Source organism: Brassica napus, chromosome C9, assembly GCF_020379485.1.
Source record: "Brassica napus cultivar Da-Ae chromosome C9, Da-Ae, whole genome shotgun sequence".
In the NCBI taxonomy this organism is placed as follows: Eukaryota; Viridiplantae; Streptophyta; class Magnoliopsida; order Brassicales; family Brassicaceae; genus Brassica; species Brassica napus.
In genome coordinates, this window is record NC_063452.1 from 44,587,373 (window position 1) to 44,609,489 (window position 22,117).

Consider the following 22,117-nt stretch of genomic DNA (forward strand, 5'->3'; position numbering starts at 1 on the left):
GAACCTTCTCAGTATAAGCTCTTTAACTGATTATATTGGTTCTTCTGTGACATTTGATCCTTCTTCTTGCACGATTCAGGATCCTACCAGGGAGTTGACGATTGGTCAGGGTAAAATATTGGGGAGCCTCTATGTCCTGGATACTCAAGCATCACCCATCTCGGTCCATGCAGTGGTTGATATTGGTATTTGGCATCAGAGGTTTGGTCACCCGTCTTATAAGAAGCTTGATACAATCTCTGGAGCTCTAGGAACTTCAAGATTGAAGAATAAAGGCAAATCTTTTTGTCATACATGTCATCTTTCGAAGCAAAAGAAGTTGTCTGACATCTCTCATAACAACATTTGTAAAGACAATTTTGAGCTTTTACATATAGATATTTGGGGACCATTCTCAGTTGAGACAATTGAAGGTTTTCGATATTTCTTAACAATTGTGGATGATCATTCCAGAGCAACATGGGTTTATCTACTCCGAACTAAAGATGAAGTCATACAAGTTTTTCCTGATTTTGTCAAACAAGTTGAGACGAAGTATGGAATCAAATTAAGATCAGTACGTTCGGATAATGCGCAGGAGCTGCTATTTGCTAAGTTTTACAAAGATCAAGGTATTACTGCATATCACTCCTGTCCAGAAACCCCAGAGCAGAACTCAGTTGTTGAACGGAAGCATCAACATATTCTCAACGTTGCTCGGGCTTTGATGTTTCAGTCTCACGTTCCACTTCATTTTTGGGGTGATTGTGTACTCACTGCAGTCTTCTTGATCAATCGAACACCTGCTAAGCTCCTCCAACATAAGACTCCGTTTGAGATTCTTACTGGTACGTCTCCTGACTACTCTCAGCTCAAGACTTTTGGTTGCTTGTGTTACGGGTCTACATCACCTAAGCTCTGTCACAAGTTCCTTCCTCGTTCTAAGGCGTGCATATTCTTGGGTTATCCATCTGGTTACAAAGGGTACAAGCTTATGGATTTGGAAAGTAACAGAGTGTTCATCTCTAGGAACGTTCTGTTTCATGAAGATTTGTTTCCAATGAAGAAGAACTCCCCTCTACATGTTCCTGAATGGGTCACACCACACTCTGAGCCTTCAGTTCGTAATACTACTCCATCATCACATACCCCTCATTCCACTTCTCATCTTCCATCAGAAATTTCTAAATCCCGTGTTAAGAAAGTTCATGTTCATTTACAGGATTATCATTGCTATGCTCTTGCATCAGATACTATTCATCCCACTTCAAACTCTCTTTTACTCAAAAATCTATCCTCTCACTTCGCATACATCAATTCCATCACTAAAATTCTCATTCTTACTTCATATGCTGAGGCTCAGAAAGATAAAGAGTGGTGTGATCCTGTTGATCTGGAGTTTGGTGCTATGGAGTATACTCACACATGGGATGTTACTAGTCTACCGAAAGGGAAGAAGTCAGTGGGTTGTCGGCTTCTCTATTCTCTGAAGTTTAATGCTGATGGAACTCTTGATAGAAGAAAGGTTCGTCTTGTGGCTAAGGGTTATACACAGAAGGAAGGGTTGGATTTTAATGAGACATTTTCACCAGTCGCAAAGATGGTAACCATCAAGCTTTTGTTGAAGATTTCTGCTTCAAAACGTTGGGTTTTGCATCAACTTGATATCTCTAATGCATTTCTCAACGGTGAGCTTGATGAAGAGATCTATATGAAGTTGCCAGATGGTTATGCAGACAGACTAACGAAGAAGGGGGACTCTATTCCACATAATGCTGCCTTGAGACTTAGGAAATCTATTTACGGTGTGAAACAAGCTTCACGTCAATGTTTTCGTAAGTTCTCTGACTCGTTGCTTATGATGGGGTTTCAGCAGTGTCATGGAGATCACACTCTGTTTGTCAAGAGCCTTCATGATGAGTTTGTCGTTGTGTTAGTCTATGTCGATGATATAATCATTGCTAGCACGAGTAATGATGAAGTTTTGCGTTTAACGAGTGATCTTAAGAAGTGTTTCAAGCTTCGAGATCTTGGAGTATTGAAATATTTCTTTGGTTTGGAGATAGCTCGAAGTGAAGCTGGTATTTCTCTGTGTCAACGTAAATATGCTTTGGATCTGTTGACATCTGAAGACATGTTGGCTTGTCGTCCATCTTCTGTTCTAATGGTGGCTAATCTCAAACTCTCCAAGACAGAAGGTGACCTTCTTGATGCTCCAGAACGGTATCGACGACTTGTTGGACATTTGATGTATCTTACCATCACACGTCCAGACATAACTTTTGCTGTTAACAAGCTTTGTCAATACTCATCTGCTCCGCGTCTTCCTCATCTTCATGCCGTTTACAGAGTTCTTGAATTCATTAAGGGAACTGTTGGTCGGGGATTGTTCTACTCTGCTGAAGATGATCTTACTCTTAAAGGTTTTGCGGATGCAGATTGGGCTTCTTGTCAAGATAGTCGTCGCTCAACTAATGGGTTTACGATGTTCATTGGTTCTTCCTTGATTCATGGCGATCGAAGAAGCAACCTACAGTCTCACGGTCCTCGGCTGAAGCTGAATACATAGCATTGGCGTTAGCAACTTGTGAAATGATGTGGTTATGTCAATTACTTCGTGACTTGCGCATCTTTCGTCTTCCTATTCCAGTGCTCTACTCTGACAGTACCGCTGCTCTATACATTGCCATTAGTCCCGTCTTCCACGAACGAACGAAACATATCGAGCTTGATTGTCATACAGTTCGTGAGAAGCTCGATAAAGGTGTCCTTCGAACGCTACATGTTCGTACGGTAGATCAGGTGGCGGATATCCTAACTAAACCATTATTCCCTCATCAATTTCAACATCTTATGTCCAAGATGAGCATGATTGATATACACAGCTCATCTTGAGGGGGACTATTGGAGACTAATACTAGTTGAACCGGTTTCTTTTCGCTGGTTCACTCTAATTATTGAGAATTGGTTTAGTTTGGTTTAGTAGGAATACTTGTATATATACATTTGTAACGTTGACCGTTGAGACTAATGAGAAATATCTACATTTCTTAACAAACTCTTTATCTTATTATCTCCATCTTCTCTTTCAATCCTCGATCGTAATATTATGGGTTCTAGTATCTCTGGTGGCCTCTGGCGGTAGTGCGTGGAGTGCTTCTGCGGGTGAGTTTTCAGCTCGCTTGTTGACAGCTCTTATGGCGGTGAACGGTTTGGTAGTTGTTGGCTATGTCTGCATCTGGTTCATCCGCGCTTGGGGATGTTGACTCCTTCTTGAAGTCGTTGCGGTGCCTGGTGTGTGGCGTTCCTTGTCACCAACTCTCTCTCCTTGGGTTTCTCAGCGGTAGTTTTTTCTCCGAGGAAAGGGCTGTGGCCGTCGATAGGAGACTAGTGTTAATTGGGCCTTCGGTACTCTTGCTGGTTCGAAGGTTACTTCGTCGGATGAGGTGTGTCCATCCGGTCCCATTACTCTATACGGGTTTTGGATTAAAAGAATGTACACGGTCCCGGTTTCTGTTGGTTGGAGGCGACATTATTCACCTACTTTCCCGAACAACGGCATTGGTGGTTGCAAACTCCTCTTCATTTCGCCGGTTAGGTAATGTTGGACCGGTTTGCAGGTCTGAGATTGTAATTCTTTGAGCAGCTGTTGATAATTGGGTTTCTCGGAAGTTCTAGGAGCCATATCATCAAAGTTTGAAGGCACCTTTCTCTCGGTATCTTGCGGCAACCGGTAGCTCGTTCTGCTTATGTCTATTCTTCAGGTCCTTCACTGTCTCGTTGATGTCTGGTTCTCTGTCATGGTCTCCTCTCCTTTCGATTTGTAATTTTTCACTGCTTAAGCTTTGTGTTTAGCTTCATTTCTTTTTTTGCTACTTGTTTCTATGTAACTTCTCTGACAAATCAAAAATCTGGTAATAATATTTAATATTTTACCTCCAAAAACTTTCTTGTTTTATTTTGATGACCCAAGTATTCGAACGCCCCCGAGAGAGACCAGACTAGCGCCTAATGAACGTCCATCGGAAATCTGGGCATAGCTCGCCGGGGAGTCCGCCGAAGGCATTCAAGGGGGCTGGTGATCACCCAATGTTAATCCACCAGTGGCCACACGCAGCTTAGACATGGGCTTCTCCGTATTGGGCCAAAAGATCATTTAAGATAATCACCATAAATCCACCAGCAGCCGCATTTCGAACCATGCACTTGTCAGGTAAGACCCTAAAGTTGATCTCACTTACCACTAGACCACTAACACGTGGTTAAATTTTCTTATTTACCAATTAAACACCTAATTTTCCACGTATTTAATCATTCTTTTGAAAACGTATTATGACTACCTTATGATCCTCCAAAGTAAGTTAAAACAGTATATAAATATCGGAAGTTTGATATTGTGTATGATCATGTGAGACATCACGTATTTCAAGTTATAAAATATTGAAACTTTTCAGTAATGAATAGTTATCAGTTAAAGGGCATGCAGCTGAAATGTTTCGCTTATTTATTATTGCATCATTAAACGGATTAAAATCAAGCATAATATATGTGTTAATAGTGCTATTGTTGAAAAAAGAAACAAATTTATAAAAGAATATAGGTCTTGTGAATTTTGCTTCTCGTTTATGACGTATAGACTGCAAAAGATGCTGGACTAAGGGCCGGCTGGTTTAAACGCAGCGGTTGCGGTTGCTGGTGCGTAAGTTTGCGGATGCGGATGCTTACGGTTTCAAGCGTTATTAAGTGTTTTGTATGACTGGTATATCGTTTGAAAATTGTTGTGTTTGCTGGATATTTGTGATTGGTTGATTATAAGATATTGCAGCGGTTTAATAATAAATTACTCAGATTAACATATTATAACATTATAAAAAAATAAAAAATCATACTATTGTAATAAAATATAATAATATGATTAATAAAAAAAATTATTTATAAAAAATTTAAATTAGTTGAAAGTTATAATTTTAATAAAATTTGTTTTGAAGATTTATATTAAAAAATATTTTATTTCGTTTTATATATGTTTATATTTTTATATGTGTGTGTATATAAATGTTTAAAAATTCTAATAAATAGTTAGTTTAATTTTTTTATAAAACAAATTATGATATTGTTCGTGAGTTTTAATTAATATATAAAATATGTATATATTTTTATTTATAATATTTCTATTTTAAAATTTTAATTTTAAAATTTTAAAATATTTTTAAAATAATTTTATATTTATTTTTTCACCCGCAACCGCAAACGCTAGCTGGAACCAACTTTTGATTTTAAGCGGTTCGGAGCGGTTTGTAGCGATTTGTTGCGGTTTGTATGATTGTTTCGAAACGCTGTCAACCGCTACCAACCACAAAAGCTGCGTTTGCGGGTCGTAGCGGAAAAATCAGTCAAACCCTAAGTATTGATTTGTTTAAGTGAAATATCAACAGTCCACGAACTAACATCACCTGGAAACGGCGTAACATGAACGAAGGTTCATGTGCTTTGCGTTTCAAAGCCAAAATTTTACTGGTGATGCGGATGAACTTTGTTACAGGTTCTTTGTGCGAGTAACAAAATACAAGTGACGGCTAAATGAAAACATATATGCGAGTGAGAGAAGCAACAAAAAAATCCGAGATTTAGAGAGACTCAAAAAGTTCGTGGAGTTTTTCGCTCACTAAGACATGCCTTAGCCTCATTGACCATATAGAACGTTTTCTTCTTGTTCTTATGTAAAGACGTACCTTAGTCCCATCGACTTAGAATATCCTAGTTTGGGATCTTTCCCTTCAAAAATTATGTCTATCAAAATTTTGTCGGAGAAACATCAATTCTGTCTTATTTTGACCTTATATTCTTGAAATTTGTTTTGTTATAAGCATTAGATTAGGGAAAAGAAAACTCATTCATAAATTCTTAGAGAAATTACTTAAAATGACTCTAATCAATTAGCGTAACTCGTATAATTTTGAAACAAGGTAATAACTCGCGCTCTGCACAAAATGAGATATCATTGGAAACTATATATTATATATTGGATAAAATTATTCATTACATATGCATGTTTAAATAGGAACGTTATTTGAAAAAAAATTACCAACCTTCCATTGTTTCATGACATCAATCGTTTACAAAAGTTGTCATTGTGTTTTTAGTTATAGGCGTCATGGGAGTTATACTGGTAAAGTTAGTATTGTATCATATAACATAATTTAGAAAATTGCATCCACAAACTTACCTTTTATACATCAACAGATGTAGAAAATAATTGATGAAAAGAAAAATCAATTAATTTAAAGTCTGAATATTAGAAATTTGAACCGACCAATACTCTTACTTGGTACAAGTAATAAGATACATGGATGTCAATATTTAGAACTAAAACTTTGAACCGACCCATTTATGTTTCAAATTCATCACAACAAATACATAGCTAACCGGTTTCGCTATAGCAGGAATTTACTTTGATGTCATATATAAAACAAATATAATTAATTGAATCAAGTATATAATGATTGTTTATATGATTAGAACATGAAAGTAATATATTTATTTATAATTTTCAATACGGCATGTGACTAATCTCGATAAGACTATTGCTAAGATTAGAAAATGTAATATATTTATTCATGTAATACGGCATGCGACTAATCTCGATGAAAGTAATATATTTATATTTGTGCGGCATACATGTAGACATAAATAATGCGTTCTATATAATCTTAATATACAAACATATATGTTAATGTATTAGCTTGATAACATTCGGAAGCATATGTAGACATCTCGCATTCAACTATAAACCTAGGAAACATAGCCTACATGTAATTATTCTAGTGAAAAGAGGATGTCTAGTGAAAGGCTGTGAGAATGACTCTAGTGTTAACATCTAAGCAATGACATTTTGGTTAATCCTAATATATAAAAGGGATTGTGCTAGAGCTCTCGGCCTATCCACGTATGCATGAAAAATTAACCAATAGAAAGACTTGATTTTGACACTTGATTTTGACAGGTCACCATGACTGAAATACAATGCACTTTCTTATGGACTCTATTATAATTATCAGTCGGCTCACAGCAGCCCAGGTAGAGAAACCTGTTTAGTTTCACGCTTTCGAGAGTATCTCCTCCTCCAACTCTTCCGCTTCATCTTCTCCAGTGTCATGAATTTTTTTTCCCGTAACCTTCTCAATAAATGATAATCTTAAAGCCATTTTTGAGTGTTTCTTGTAGAAGCCGAAAAACCGAATTGAGGATAAACGATTAGATAAAGACAATGTTAAAGAAAATAGACAAAATGAATCCCGATTTGAAAACGGTTTTGAAAAATGACCATGGTGTCGATATACTATCTCTTTCCTTAACTCTTAATATTTGCTCCGTAAATGCGACGAATATGTACGAATTAGAGTCCCACGATAAAACCATTGGTAGACTGTCACGCGGCACTCGTGAACCAGCCTCTAACGAACTAATACTCTACAAAACACTCTCGAACCTATAGACTTACGCTTAGAGATTTTTTGCTGTTGGATTTCGATATGAAAGCAGTGAGCAATGAAGAAGGAGGAGAGTCGATATTTAAAGAGGAGTGGTTTTTCGAAACTGTTGCAAACGTTTTCCAAAAATCTCTCAAGGATTTTGGAGTGGAACGTTCCGCAGCTTTCTCCGGAAGTTTCTCTCTTGTTGATTCGTTCTAGATTTAAACATTTGTCAAAAGATACCAAATAAAATTATTTACATGTGTCGATGTTAAGATTCTTAATTGTTATTTATTGCATATAAAATAAAACTATATGTCAAAGAAATTGGAATACCTATATCCTTGATTGAATAACCCCTTATATTATGTCCTTCATAGATTTGAATTATGCTGATTGTCGTGTACTCCATAAATTTTTTGTTGTTTGTTCTTTTTTTATTAAAAGAAATGAATTAACTTGGCAAATATGTCTTTACTTGAAGTTTCATTTCAAAATTGAACGCATGCAAAGGCTCTTTAAAAAAAAAAAATTGAACGTATGCGTCATATTATTGCTGAATTGAGTGCTAAAAAAGTTTCCAAGGAAGATTAGCACATGACCCTTTTATTGTATTATTAAAAGATTGACGCATAAAAGTAAAAACACATTTTTTACGGTTGCAGCAAGTCATATATGAAACACTTGCTTACAAATTCACCTAGGAAAAGAAAATGATAAAACACACTAAAAACAAATTAGAAACTCTTCGTTTGGAGTTGCTTTAGTGAAAAATCTCCAACTGGAACAGCTTCTTCATGTCCGTTGTAAGCGTTCCTGTTTTCTCCATCACATGGTTTGTTCAGTTAACTTTGATAATTGCTACCATACCATCAACCTAACAGAAACAAACTGATATGTGATTGCTACCTGCCGGCCATAGTAAATTAGTAATTCAAAGCTATGCTCTGGCCAAGAACACTGCTAATAATTCAGATGACATCAATATTCTAGAACTGCAACATAATGTCATCCAACCTCCTTTCTAAAAGAAAACATGAGAAGCATATACATACAAAACTACCTCAATGATGTAATGGCTGAAATCTTCAGCGGACTTTTTGATATTAGTGAGATAATTTTAGTGAAGATAACCTTTGTCGGTGGAGGCAACCAATCCTCACCCCCCACCATTTCAAGAACTTTCACATCTTCATCTTTCTTAACAACCTATATATAAGCAACTCTTTTGTACTTTAAAAATATAAAATAAATGTGTCATATTTATAGTTGTAGATTTGCACAATGGAAGCGAGAAGGGCAAACATCACGAGAGGAGTGGGGAATCTGTATTAATGAGATCGTTAATGACGATGACTGAATGCAGTAGAGTTTTGTAACGGTCCAGGCGATTCGACATAGACAGCGGCTACCACCATAGATTGGCAGGAAATACTCATCCCCGTAACCCAGCCGGAGCTTCTTTGTCGGTTTTAAACGACAATTGCTTAAGAATAGTGGCAATCCTAGAAATCGCTTCTCCATGAAAGCGTAGAAAATGAATACATGAGTTGTGGGCTCGCGTGATCAATCTTTGTGAGTTAAAAAAAAACAGAAAGGATTAATGGGATTAAACACGAACAAACCATAACTCACACCGTCTCAAAGAGATTCAGAAGAAGCTTAGGCGTTGTCGAGTCGCCGTAAAACGAAGATGACGAAGTCCATTTGCTCGCGAAATTAGAATTAGGGTTTCTGTTTATGGGCCGTCGGTCAAACTTAACCATACGAATTATCAGCCCAAAAAACATTGAATATATATAAACTTAGCGTTAAAAGCCCACCAGATATGAGAATAAATGAAGTGCTGCGTTTTGTGTGGCCGGGACACGTGTCGACACTACGGTCCTCGACTTTCTGACCTGGATCCTAGGTGGCAGCACATGAAAGAGGTAAACATTTTTTTATTTATATAGATAGATTTAAGCCAATTTTAGCATTCTTAGAGTGTATTTCATATGATAATTTTCAGATAAAAACGTTTAAGTACTTCAACGAAAATATTGTCTTAAATTTGTTCAAAATTTTAAATAATCGTATTTATAAATAAAAAATAAAATTCAGTAAAAACTAACTAAACTTATTACTGTACACCACTGAAACAAATCATCATATACTTTTTTGGGTCAAAAAATTATCATATACTGTTAAACTAAAAAGTTAAATTATGTTTGTGGCTTTGATTACGTTCAATAAATTACTAATGAATAATAATGGACAGATCTAACAACTTTTTATAATATTAAAATTTTACTTCGGGTCTATCATGTATATACCTTTAGATTTTCCCATTATTTAATTATTATGTTATACCCAGTAAGTTTGTGTAAACATCAATTTAGGGGGCTTATTCAAACAAGAATTTGTATGGAATTTAGTGATTTTAAAAGTTGATGGACTTTTAAAAGTTAAGTAAACTTAACAAATAGTTTACATAGATTTCTATTGATTGTGATTGATCTTCATAGATTTGCATACATTTTGTTTTTTTTTTATAAATCCTATTAAGGAAATATGTAAAAGTTTTTTTAGAAAACTTTCCAATTTTTTAAAAGCTCTCTGTAAGTAGAGATGATATACGGGTCAGAGATGATGTACAACAAGTCCCTGAGAAATCTTCGTGGCCGAATCAAGTCACAAGATCGATCGAGATCAACTCTTGAGGATAATCTATTGTAGCCATCATGGACCTCATGTTGCTACGTACAATTGGAATCGATGTTCCTTAGTAACACTAGTAGCAATGAGTTGAGCCACCTCATTCCTTCCTTCACCCACGTGATCCAATTTCCACTACGAAAAGACACAAGGAGATGATGAATGTTTCAGAAATGATAAATGAGTGTTGGGTACTTTTCTGTCGATGGCAACGATAGGAGCTGCGCCTCGAAGAATGAGTTGGTAGAAAGAAGGATCGTCAGCCATGAAAGACAGCTTTTCACCACTATTGCTTACGCTATTCTGCCAAGATGATGACACTCAAGCATTGATGCTTCTTGTTATGGTGTAAGAACATCATCGCTGCTTTTTTTCTTTGTATATGATTTTCTTCTTGTTATAGTTTTGAAATAAATGGGCAAATGTTAAAATTATTACTTGTTTGTGTAACGCTACGGAATCAAAAGTGTGTTTTCTATTATATGGATTTTAAAACTCTTATGGGTATACATCAGATTTTCAAAAGTTGAGTCTCATGAATAAAAAAATAAAGAATTTATATCTCAATAACAATAGAGTTTGATAGAATTAAAAAATCAATCATAAGTAAACTTTTTGAATAACAAAAGATTTTGAATGGATTTTAAAAATCTTTAAACCAATAAAAATGGAGTTTACTAAGAGTTTAAAATTCCATCTACCAATAATGATGGATTTTCAAAATTTTATAATTCACCTAGACTCTAACTACCAATAACCCCCCCCCCCCCCCCCCCCCAGATTAGAGCATCACAAATTGATGCAATTTTAGAAGGTTTTATAAATTTTAGAAAATTTCTAATTTCCTTTCCACTATTTTAACTTCATCTTAGCTGTTTAATAATTAACTCAACAGTTTAAAATAATAATGGAAGTATGTTTAAACAAATATATGATATATAAATAAGAGACAATATGAATTATTAAATGTAGAGAATTTGATATTTTATTAAAGAGTTAAACAAGATTACTAAACGATTAATAGAAACTTAAACTATGCTTATATATATAATATAAATTAATGCTATTTCAAATAAGAAATATAGTCTTTCAAAATATTTCATTATAATTTGTCAAATTTATATAAAACAAATAAACGATATAGTTAGACTTTGATGTTTAAATTTAACATTAAATAAACATAATTTTAATAGACATATAAACCGCGCTATTAAATGTAGAGAATTTGATATTTTATTAAAGAGTTAAACATGATTACTAAACGATTAATAGAAACTTAAACTATGCTTATATATAAAATATAAATTAATGCTATTTCAAATAAGAAATATAGTCTTTCAAAATATTTCATTATAATTTGTCAAATTTATATAAAACAAATAAACGATATAGTTAGACTTTGATGTTTAAATTTAACATTAAATAAACATAATTTTAATAAACATATAAACCGCGCATAGCGCGGTTAAATTATGCGCGGTAAAACTTCTAATCATACATAATTGTAAAATTATGGACAAATTTCATGTTTATCACTTTCATGGTACCACTTTTCACCACTAAAGAGATATTTTCAAAAATATCTTCTTCATTAAGTGGCAAAAGACTATTATAACCTCGTTCTCTATATATAATAAATCATTATTTGTTGAACAAAAAAAAAATTTAAATAAAAAAAAATTAAAAAAATTAATGTTTTCGAATTATACTTTTTCAAATTTGAACTTTTTTATAACTTTTTTTTTGAAATTCTTTTTTTCAAAATTTCTTTTCGAAAATCAAAAATTATGTTTGAAACTATTTTTAACAAAAAAAATTATATTTTTAGGCATTTATTTATATATTTATTAGAATCGTAAATTTCACATTCCAAAAACTTTACCTCACCCCTCACCTCTCAACTCTAGACACTAAGTATAGAATAGTTAACCCTAGGGGTATAAGTATATTTTACCCTTCATTAAAAATAAGGGTAGATGTGGTTAGTATAAACATAAAAAATAGTATTATGAATGTGCTATTTGTGAGAATTTCTAAATTATTTTATAACTATGTTCTTCAAATAATAAAAACTAGGTGTTTGTCCGCGATTTCGTGGATGATAATATTATACAAAAAATACATGTTATGTTTATAATGTTATAATTGTTGAATAATAATTGGAAATATTAAAATTTTAGCGTTTAATCGTTTGATAATCAAAAATTTCAGTATCAAAGATATTAAACAATATTTAAATCTAAAATTTGCAGATAATTGATTGTAAAAGTAATTTTTATTTTAACACTGAAAAAAATAAAAATCTAAACTATCAACTATTGAAATTGTAAGATTTCACCTATGAGCGTATATGTAACAAAAAAAAAATCACAAGTAAATTATATTTTAATATATAAATAAATAGTGTGTTATAATTTTTTATGATAATAGAATTACTTCTATTTTAATAGATAAGATAATAAGTGTGAAATAGTTCTATATAATTTATAAATCATTATAAATATATATTGATTCAATTATAATTAGATCTAGAAGCATTTACCATTGTGTATCTAAATGAGATGTGCTCAAGATTTATATAAAATATTTGATAAAAGTCTCATAAATGATTTAGAAACCAAAAAATGTTTTTAAATAATTTCAAAATTTTGTTAAATGATTTATTAATCTCGTGTGGGTTCTAAAAAACATAAAATTTATAATAATGCCTTATATACAAGACTAATTATTTATATATGAATATACAACAATTATATTTATTTCTATAAAAATATATAAAAATATTTTAAATAATTATAAGTAAATAATTTATAATAAAAAAAAATTGATGAAACATTATATATTATTTCTATAATTATGCAATTAGTTACCATAAATTATCATTTATCATATTACTTGTGTTTTTTGTAACTTGTATTAGTTAGTTCTAGAATTTATTTTTATTTTTAGATTTGATTAAAATAAATATTTAATAAAATCATCGACCAATTTTGAAACTTCAAACTAGAATAACTCTTGAAAGATGCAAATTTACGATTTTGTGATTACTAATAATTAAACCATAATTAAAAATATATATATTATAAGAAATAACAAAACGGAAACAAAAAAAAAAGTTTGGACTCTCTCTCCTAAAAGCTCCAACTTCTCTCTAGATTTTTCACAGTGAAATTGCTCCGGTGGCCGGCGTGCATCACGCCGCCGGTGCCCATCTCTTTTCTTTTTTTTTTGTCTATGTATAATATATTCGATCTATAGATGGAAAAATTTCTGGGAGCGGACGTTTATTTCGCAAGGCGACTTTTTGTTACGTTGTTAGCTCAAGCTTGGGCTTCGTCTTCTAATTCTCTTTAAAAGCATGAGTTTTGTTATGCTTCTTCGAGCTCCCTTGATTCAAATTGAAGTGTGATGTTTTTGAAATTGATTATTCCTTGCTGGTTTATGTCTGTTCTTCTTTCAGTCGAATATAAATCTTACTTCTATTGTATTTAGTTAGTCGTTATGATTGGGAGTCAAGTGTTTCGTTGGAAGAATGAACAGATTGAAGGTTTTAGATCAACCAATCTGATGTCGGATTAAGTAAAGCTAGGGCTTCTCTGTTGAAAAGCGTCCGGGCAATGGATCTGTACTCAAGTTGGTTGGATTTTATATCGTGCTTATAACCAGCAGTGATATAAACAACTGAAGAAACTCAGAGATATATGGAGTTGTTGAACCAAACGAATTCGGGAAGAGAGGCGCTAAATTCTGTGGAGATAGACTCAGGAGAAGCGTAACGGCGGCGGAGAATTGGAGAGGAGTAGAAGCAGCGGAGATTGCAACTACTGCATGAAGGCCGCGTGTCATAATGTTTGCAGTCGTACGCGTGTAGGTTTGATACTGAGTTAGCAAATCTTCATTTGGGCTTTAATGTTATTATACAGTTTATTTGGGCCTCGATAATATAAGCCCTATTCGTTGTAATATCTGGCCTTAGGGCCTTTTAATGAAAGACGACAAAAAAAAAAAAAATTGTTTCCCTTTTGTTTTTTGTAGGGTTTCTCCACCGAACGAACGCTCTTCTCATCATCTCCATCTTAGACGGTCCTTTTTTCCGCCACAACCGGCTTCGTCTCCATCTGCCCTATAGACTATGTCTCCGACATCCTCCACTTGAACCCACCTTTGTCTCTGTGTTTCCCGACAAACCCGAATCGATTTCACCTCAGTCACTTCTGGCGTCAGTTGCAACTTACTCTAATCTGTGAGTCTTTAATCTATGCTATTTGAGTTTTTGTTATTGTAGATTAGTTGATTGCATGTGGAAATTTTGGAACCCTAATTCCCAATTTCATCTAACCTTCGACTTCAAATCTGTTAGACATAGTTTGGTTCTGAATGAGAATTGAATTTTTTTTTTTTTTTTTTTTGTCGGAGAATTTTTGAGTTGAAGGAAAATGAGCGACGAATGACGTTATTTAAGATATTTCTTGAAGCGGGGGGACCAAAGGTTTCAGCTTGAGAAGACGATGAAGATTCTTCCTGGTGGCGGGGCTGATGAAAGTAAAATACGCATTGAACAACCAGAGGACATGTCGTCTCACCCAGAGGTGGGTTCATTTACGGGTGGAGTTAGTGCTAAGGGCTTTGGAAGTGAGATATCCGTGATGTCGTTTGATAGTGAGACGCTTCAGAGATACGCTACTATCAGATCAAGAGAAGCAGTTGGGATCATTGAGAAGCACACCGAGGCGTCGTTTGGTAAGCCTGAGATTGTAAGCACACCGCAAGGCACGGGGTATTCACCCAAGGATGAGCAGATAAAGATCAGCTTTGTGGAATGAAGAGGCTTGTCTTGGAGGCTGTGACTTTTTTTGGGTCGTTTCTTTGGGATGTTGAGAGTCATGTAGATGTTAGGTACCAGTTTGTATTGAACTAGAAAAATGGTCTGTAATGCAAATGACTAACTTATGTAACATTAAGAAATATCCGTTTTAAAAACTAAAAAATAATTAAAAGTTACATTTTAAGTTAGTTTTTATTCTCCACCAGAAGGTCTCTACCCTCTGCCTTCACCACTTTATTTATTAGTTTGTATTCTCCTCCAGAACACCAGATTTTGTACGATGAGCTTTCCAGTAATCTATTTGTGCAAAACAACGAGCATCAACTCGTTTGAAAGGAAGGACATATAAGAAACTGATATATGGTGTAAAAATTTTTCCTTTATATATCATCTCTTAGAATGGCTTTGAGATCCGAATCACAGGAGCTAAGGCTACGTGAATGCAGCTGCAATTTATACAAAACACTGAGCCCTTTATGTCATGCTAGACACAACTCTTGACTATCTTAAGACCAAACCATATCAAATGTCTTAAACCTCATGGTTACAGATTTATACTACACACAATGCTATTAACAGGTGAGGATTTAGTATCAAGCTGAGCTTCCAATACAGAGAATGATCCGTCGTTTGCAAGGATCAAGAAAAAAAATTCATGAGCGTGAAAGGGAAGGCATATACATACATTATTGTCGGGCCAGAGTTGATAGATCCACCAGAACAGCCAAAATTTGTTACTTGATCATTGTCCATTTCAAATAGCCATGTTTTTCAACTTTCCACAAAAGAGAATGATGTAATCTATTTTTCTCAAATGGGATGAAGAAAACGACGAAAGTTGCAAAATTTAAAACCTAATTATGGTCTTAATTACATAAGAAATAAATATGAGTTATTCTAGTAATAACACAATAAACTAGAGAGGGATGAACGTTTATGACAATTAGCTTGTTAAATCTAGATTTCAATCTGATTTCGGTTCAGTTTCTTCAATTTTTCAGTATACAGTTTATAAAAATTAGCTACCATATATTTGAATCATATCTAGTTTGGTTCGGTTTATATATTATCGATTTTCGGTTTATTCGGTTTTATACTAAGAAACCATAATTATATTTATCTTTATAGCAAATTTTAGTTTGCATGATTAGAAATCAAATTTATTAAAACATAAATACATATTCCTTACTTTAAGTTTTAAATATAATATTTTCTGTTTTATTTAACTATTAAAATAAAAGTAAGAAAAATAGTAAAATCATATTATTATATAATTATATTTTAGCACAATATTTACCGTTACAAAATGATTTGTATTTACTTTGATGAAAATGAGAGAAACAAAATAACATTTTTAGCTTAAAACAAAAAAAAATTATTTAAATCAATGTTTAAATTATGAATATCATATTTATAAAATAATTTATGTATATATTATTAATTTTATTATGAAATATTTATATATATATACACATATATATGTATACTAATATATTTAATTAATTGGTTTCTTCGGTTGGATCAGTTAATATACCAAACTATATTCATATACTTCGGTTTCTTAAAAATAATATCCATTCGGATTATTCGATATCACCAAATCCAAAACACTTTTTATATTTCGGTTCAGTTTGGTTTTAATTGGTTTTGTTTTACCTGATTGAACATATAATGAACGTTTCTTGAAGGCAAAACTACTCATGAAGATCACAAAGACTCGTTCTGTAAGAACATGAAGAGTTTTGGTAATCCAAAGTAAATGTTTTTACATTTCACTTGTAAACGTTATTTCATAGGTAACTACTCTGTTTGAATGTGTTTATATATCTTTACTTTATCAAACTTTATGATTTGTTCGGCGAAAAAAAAAACTCTATTAGATATGGCCTTTTGCGTGTAAACTGAAACCCAAAAGAATAATAACAGCAGAGTTTTCTACTGCAGAGCTTCAATATACAAAACATAAAGAAAAGGCCACCATGCATCCAGCCACACGACCGCTTCTACTGCTGAAAGTAGCTCGAACTTCTACTGACCCAATTGAGATTTGTTCCTATCAATAGCCACATGAATCTTCAGTTTTAAAAACTCCAAAATGGCTCATAAAGTGAGACTACAACCTACGTTTTATGATACTCGATGACATAATAAGAGATCTCATCATTTTGAGCTCTAAATAGGCATGTTGATCAGATCAAACAACACAAAAACGCTTCAGAAGTAGTAATGAAACTGGTGCTAACCTCAACAGACTCAAGAAGTTCTTCCATTGTGCTTTGTACATCGTCAGTAAACTCAGAGATAACTCTGTATAGTCGTATTTCAATACTTTTGTGTTCTGCAGTTTTTTTAATAGAGACATATGCTTTAACATTAAAGCCAAAAATGATGGCTTCAGTCGCTGATGCTAAATCAACATCATTGTTGCTTACATCCGTAGGAAAGAAAATTTCCATTAGGAAGTGGCTATGTCTGTTTGAAAGCAAAACATCACAAAACCCTCGAATCTCTCGACCCCCACGAAACCCTCCTCCAAACTCCCCACCATTGTCGTAACCTGCAACGCCGGCTCTCCATTCCGCCTCGTCACCTTCATCTCTTTCACAAACTGGTCCTCTGATCTCTCCATCTCATCCACAATACTCAAAGCTCTCTACCGTTCTCTCATCTCCCTCTATTTTCCCAAGGCGGAATCTTTGTTAAGACGATGTGTGTACATGCTACGATGATGTTTACGATGAGGTTGATTGAAGATGCCGATAGGTGCTAATATGATGTTGGATGAATCTAGGTTAAGATGATTTTGGATGAATCTAGGTTAAGATACTTTTTCCTAGCAAGTATAACGTTGGAATAACATTTTTAAAAATTAATTATAGTAACCCCATGTAACCAAATTGGCATGATAAAGAGATGGCATTCATTTTGTAATTAATACAAAATTGAAGTTACCTTTTTTTTAAAGATATCCAATTAATATATAAGGGATTTGTGTCATTCTAGCAAACTTCCTGAATTCTTATTGTTTTTAACTTTTCTTTTTTTTTTTTTTTTTGAATTATACAGAGGTATCCTGGCCTCACAAAAGTGATCCAGACTAGTCACGTGTTGCCACGTGTCGGTCCTCTGTCCCTGGCGATGCCGAAATGTTAATTCCCCAGTGGCCGGGATTCGAACCCAGGTGGCGGTACTCACAGCTGTAAGCCCTTTACCACTAGAGCTAGAAGCCCCGGTTGTTTTTAACTTTTCTGTTGATAATGAATTTGAGATTTCGGTTTTTTTCATTCATTGAGTTGGGATTGACTGCTTCATTGAAAAAAAAAAGATTGTTCAATTGCCTAATTTGACTTAATCTTCCCAATATCTCATCCCAATCGGCTTTTGCACCTGCATATTTTTGTTTGTTTCTCTTTTAGAATATGTCGAGTTTTACCCGGAGATAGCAGCTTTAATACTTTTTAAGATTAGAAAAAAGGACAACTTTATGAAAAGATTTATTAACTCCCTCTGATTTGCTACTGTTAGTCATATAGGTTTTTATCATCAACTAGGAAGCCCCGCCCGTAGGGCGGGATATAATTTACTTGTCATCTATGTTATTATTTTTTTGTACGATGTTGTGTAGGCCTGGGATTTCAAACCGAGCCAAAATTTCCGAACCGAACCCAACCTCGGTTTTGTCAATTCGGTTTTGTTTCGGTTAGTAAGATGGAACCAATCGGCAACAATGCAAATTGTATTCCGTTTTCGGTTCGGACGGTTCGGTTGTTGGGATTGTGAAATCCCGTGTCCAACTCTATATTGTCCGATTAGTACGATATTGTCCACTTTGGGCCTTAACCAAGCCCGCATGGATTTACTTTTGGTTTCCTTCCCAAAAGGCCTCGTACTAATTAGAGTTGGACATCTCTTTATATATTAGACACTCCTTGTCTAAACTTCCAATGTGGGACTTGGATTGACATCTCTCATTCTCCCCCTCAAGCTAAGGACCACACACCTTGTGCCCTTTCCTCTAGTGAATCATCTCGGTGCCTTGTCGCATCTTCGACATTCGACACCCTTAGTCGCAAGGTTACTTTGAGTTGCTTTGAGGATGCTCTTCCCACAATTTCAGGATCTTCTGACTAATCTCTGCCGAACTTCCCTTTCCACCTTGAAGGGTCTCATTCCTACTCGAAGGGTATTTTGGTCGTCTTGCAGATCTTCGTCAAACCGCTCTGATACCAATTGTTGGGATTGTTAAACTCATGTCCAACTCTATATTGTCCGATTAGTACGATATTGTCCACTTTGGGCCTTAACCAAGCCCGCATGGATTTACTTTTGGTTTCCTTCCCAAAAGGCCTCGTACTAATTAGAGTTGGACTTCTCTTTATATATTAGACACTCCTTGTCTAAACTTCCAATGTGTGACTTGGATTGACATCTCTCATCGGTTAGGCCAAACCGAACGGTTAACCGAAATAAAGCTCTATGAATTCCTATAATGTTCTTCTCCCTGAACCATGACGAAGAAGATTCATTACACCACTCAGATGGAATCCTACCTTAACGTCTTCGATGAAGTTTCTTTGTTTGTAAAACGTTTACGGCGGCTAGAAAAAAAAAGACTGCAACTTCCCGAAACGTATCAGGGTAGAAGAAGAAGATACGTTTAGAATTTTTAAAATGAGCCTTGCTGGATTTGTAGTGGGTATATTGATTAATAGTAAAGAACCTAATTAAATCTATAATTTATGGCAAGCCCAACATAAACTAAGGTTGCCCTAATATTAATTTCTTCTCCTACACTTGCGACAAATGTGCCTGAACGGCTACGCCGCTCGATCCAACGCTTCACCTGATAGATACAGCGAAAATAATTTTCAGGTAAGACCTCGTTGCCGTACTCAATGATCTGTCTCTGGACAATCAGTCTCGGCCATTTTTCTCTTCAAGATCCCTCGCGATTCAATAGCTGTAGGTACGAACTGGGCCGATCTAATCTATTACAAACCGAAAATTCTGCAAATTTGAAGAAGATTTGAAACGTAAACCGAATATTTAGGTTCAATTCGGCAACAAATCGTAAAAACCGAACTAACCGAAACCGAACCGATCCAAACCGTAATTAATTTCGGTTCAATTCGGCAGAAATTTTTCAATCCGAAATAACCGACAAACCGAAGTAACCGAACCGAATTATCCGACTAAACCGAACTCGCAGGTTTATAACAGTCACAACCGACACAACCGGTTACTTCGGTTCGTCGGTTATTTTGTGCACAATAGCTGTAGGTACGAAATAACCAACATAATAATTGTTCTCATTTAGGTTTGCATTTGTAAGAGATGTTTAATAATTTTGGTAACTCGGCAAACATTTTTATTTTGTATTCAATTGACAAAGAGTATTTTGTGTTCAAAATGTACCACTGAATATAAAATTATCAGATATATTAGTATAACCATAGTTTATTTTTGTCTATCGTTAAAAATGCCTTGAAATTTTAATTTATGATTTTAAAATTGACAATTAGTTTTGGTTCAAAACATACTCATGGTTAAAAACATATTTATTAAATATATATGTAGGGTTAAAATATTTGGTTTAATTGTTAAAGAAATAAGTTTAACTTTTGTTTTTATAAAATTGTGTTAAAATTTTATTCATGATTTTTGAAATTATTGTTATTTTGTATTCAATTGACAAAAAGTAAACCAGTGAATAAATATTTATGGAATATGTTTTCATAAAATGTGTTAAAAATTTGGTATACATGTTAATTAAACAAAAGTTATGGAAGAATTTATAAATCCCTTATATACTAAATCATAAGTCACCTTACCAATAAAATTTTGACACATAATCATGTTTTTTTAAGAAAATATCTAATATCAATAAGAGAAAATTGTGAATCGATTTTATTTTTGAAACCAAAATTTAAATCCCTAAATTTTCTGTACCACGTTCAAGTTTTAAAATATGAAATATGTCATCTGTAACTTCCAACCATGCCACGTCTCTATGATTCTTTCGGTTTAAATTTTTATATATAACTTTTTTTTACATGTCTTTTACTTTCAATCGTTTCTTCTTCTTCTTCATTTTTTTTTTTTGTGTTTGGCTGTACCAAAAAATCTATACAAGTTTGTACTTTGTTGATCTTTTTCATATTCATTTTTTCTTTCAGTTTAATACTTTCTAATTAGTTTACGAAAAAAAAATCTTTCTAATTCTTTTTGCATGATCTATCTATATACTACTAAACATGATCATATTTCAATGCTTAGTTCTTCAACAGAGAAAAATTCAGAGCTTCGTCATGGATCGAGGTAATAATAAGAATATATGAATCTACTATATACAAGTAGGTAGATTTTACAAATATATTTGTTATGGTTTAACTATTTACAAATACGTTTTCTTATAGCAGATTAAAAATCTGTTTATGAGTCTATTATGTTCAAATTGACTATTTTATATCTTTTTTTTTTTTTATCCTTGAAGTTCCAGGTAAATGGTGACTACAGAAGAAGATGATTGAGAAAAATCTAAAAATATGTTATTTTATTTTTAGTTGGCCATCTATCGTTTTTAGTGGTCTTTGTATATAAAGACCTTTGAACAATTATTTCCATTAATTATTTATTCGTAATTTATTTTAGTTTCACCTTTTTCATTATATTAAATAAAGATATTAATATTTACAAAAAAATACAAATACAGATAAATCTGAATGGACCAAATTTAGTATTTTAACTATTTTTATGTGTTGGTATATATATATATATAAACTTTATCGATCAAATATGTATCTCTTTTCCCTAAAAATTAGAAGTTTTTGCAATCAAACACCAACACCAACCAAGTTGCTCTGGTCTGGTGGTATAGGAGCTCCAGCTGGAGTGCCCGCCCCTGGGTTCGAGCTTTGGCCACTGCGGAATTTACATGTGGACTGCAGCACTTGAGACCGAAGACCATTACACGGTGAGCCACATGGTGACGTCCTGGCAGCGTCCATGCTCACTTCGGTCTCTAGTCTGGACCACTTCGGTGGGGCCAGGATACTCGGTTAACAAAAAAAAAAAAAAAAAAAAACACCAACACCAAAATTGCTTCTAAGAGTGTTTAGTTTTAATAAAACAGAAACATTACGAA

General features: G+C 33.8%; 2 protein-coding genes across 12 annotated transcripts; one reads left to right on the forward strand and one right to left on the reverse strand.

Moving 5' to 3' along the window:
• Nucleotides 1-8,041: 8,041 nt before the first annotated feature.
• LOC106394492 lies at nt 8,042-10,393 on the reverse strand. Of its 11 annotated transcripts, none has more exons than XR_007328704.1 (4): nt 9,077-9,218; nt 8,757-8,966; nt 8,515-8,660; nt 8,042-8,328 (listed from the first exon to the last, which is right to left on the reverse strand). XR_007328704.1 is itself a non-coding variant. In XM_048768625.1 (4 exons), the coding sequence occupies exons 1-4, from the start codon at nt 9,239-9,241 to the stop codon at nt 8,357-8,359; spliced, it is 513 nt and encodes a 170-aa protein (XP_048624582.1). In that variant the 5' UTR covers nt 9,242-9,736; the 3' UTR covers nt 8,042-8,356. The 11 variants fall into 11 exon arrangements, 2 of the variants coding, with proteins under 2 accessions (XP_048624582.1, XP_048624581.1); XM_048768625.1 differs by having other exon boundaries at nt 8,042-8,360; nt 9,089-9,736; XM_048768624.1 differs by having other exon boundaries at nt 9,089-9,256.
• Nucleotides 10,394-14,564: 4,171 nt separating this feature from the next.
• Nucleotides 14,565-15,161, forward strand: BNAC09G31230D (UV-B-induced protein At3g17800, chloroplastic). Its single transcript, XM_013831044.1, has one exon. The coding sequence runs from the start codon at nt 14,657-14,659 to the stop codon at nt 14,969-14,971; it is 315 nt and encodes a 104-aa protein (XP_013686498.1). The 5' UTR covers nt 14,565-14,656; the 3' UTR covers nt 14,972-15,161.
• Nucleotides 15,162-22,117: the final 6,956 nt, after the last annotated feature.

Excerpts from the sequence above, each read along its gene's own strand:
- LOC106394492 (XM_048768624.1), bottom strand. The coding sequence starts at position 9,241 with ATGTTTTTTGGGCTGATAATTCGTATGGTTAAGTTTGACCGACGGCCC. Across the intron at positions 8,967-9,088 it reads TTCTGAATCTCTTTGAGACG|CGATTTCTAGGATTGCCACT; the intron begins GTGTGAGTTATG and ends TTCATGGAGAAG. Across the intron at positions 8,661-8,756 it reads TTCCCCACTCCTCTCGTGAT|GTTGTTAAGAAAGATGAAGA; the intron begins GTTTGCCCTTCT and ends GCTTATATATAG.
- BNAC09G31230D (XM_013831044.1), top strand. The coding sequence starts at position 14,657 with ATGAAGATTCTTCCTGGTGGCGGGGCTGATGAAAGTAAAATACGCATT.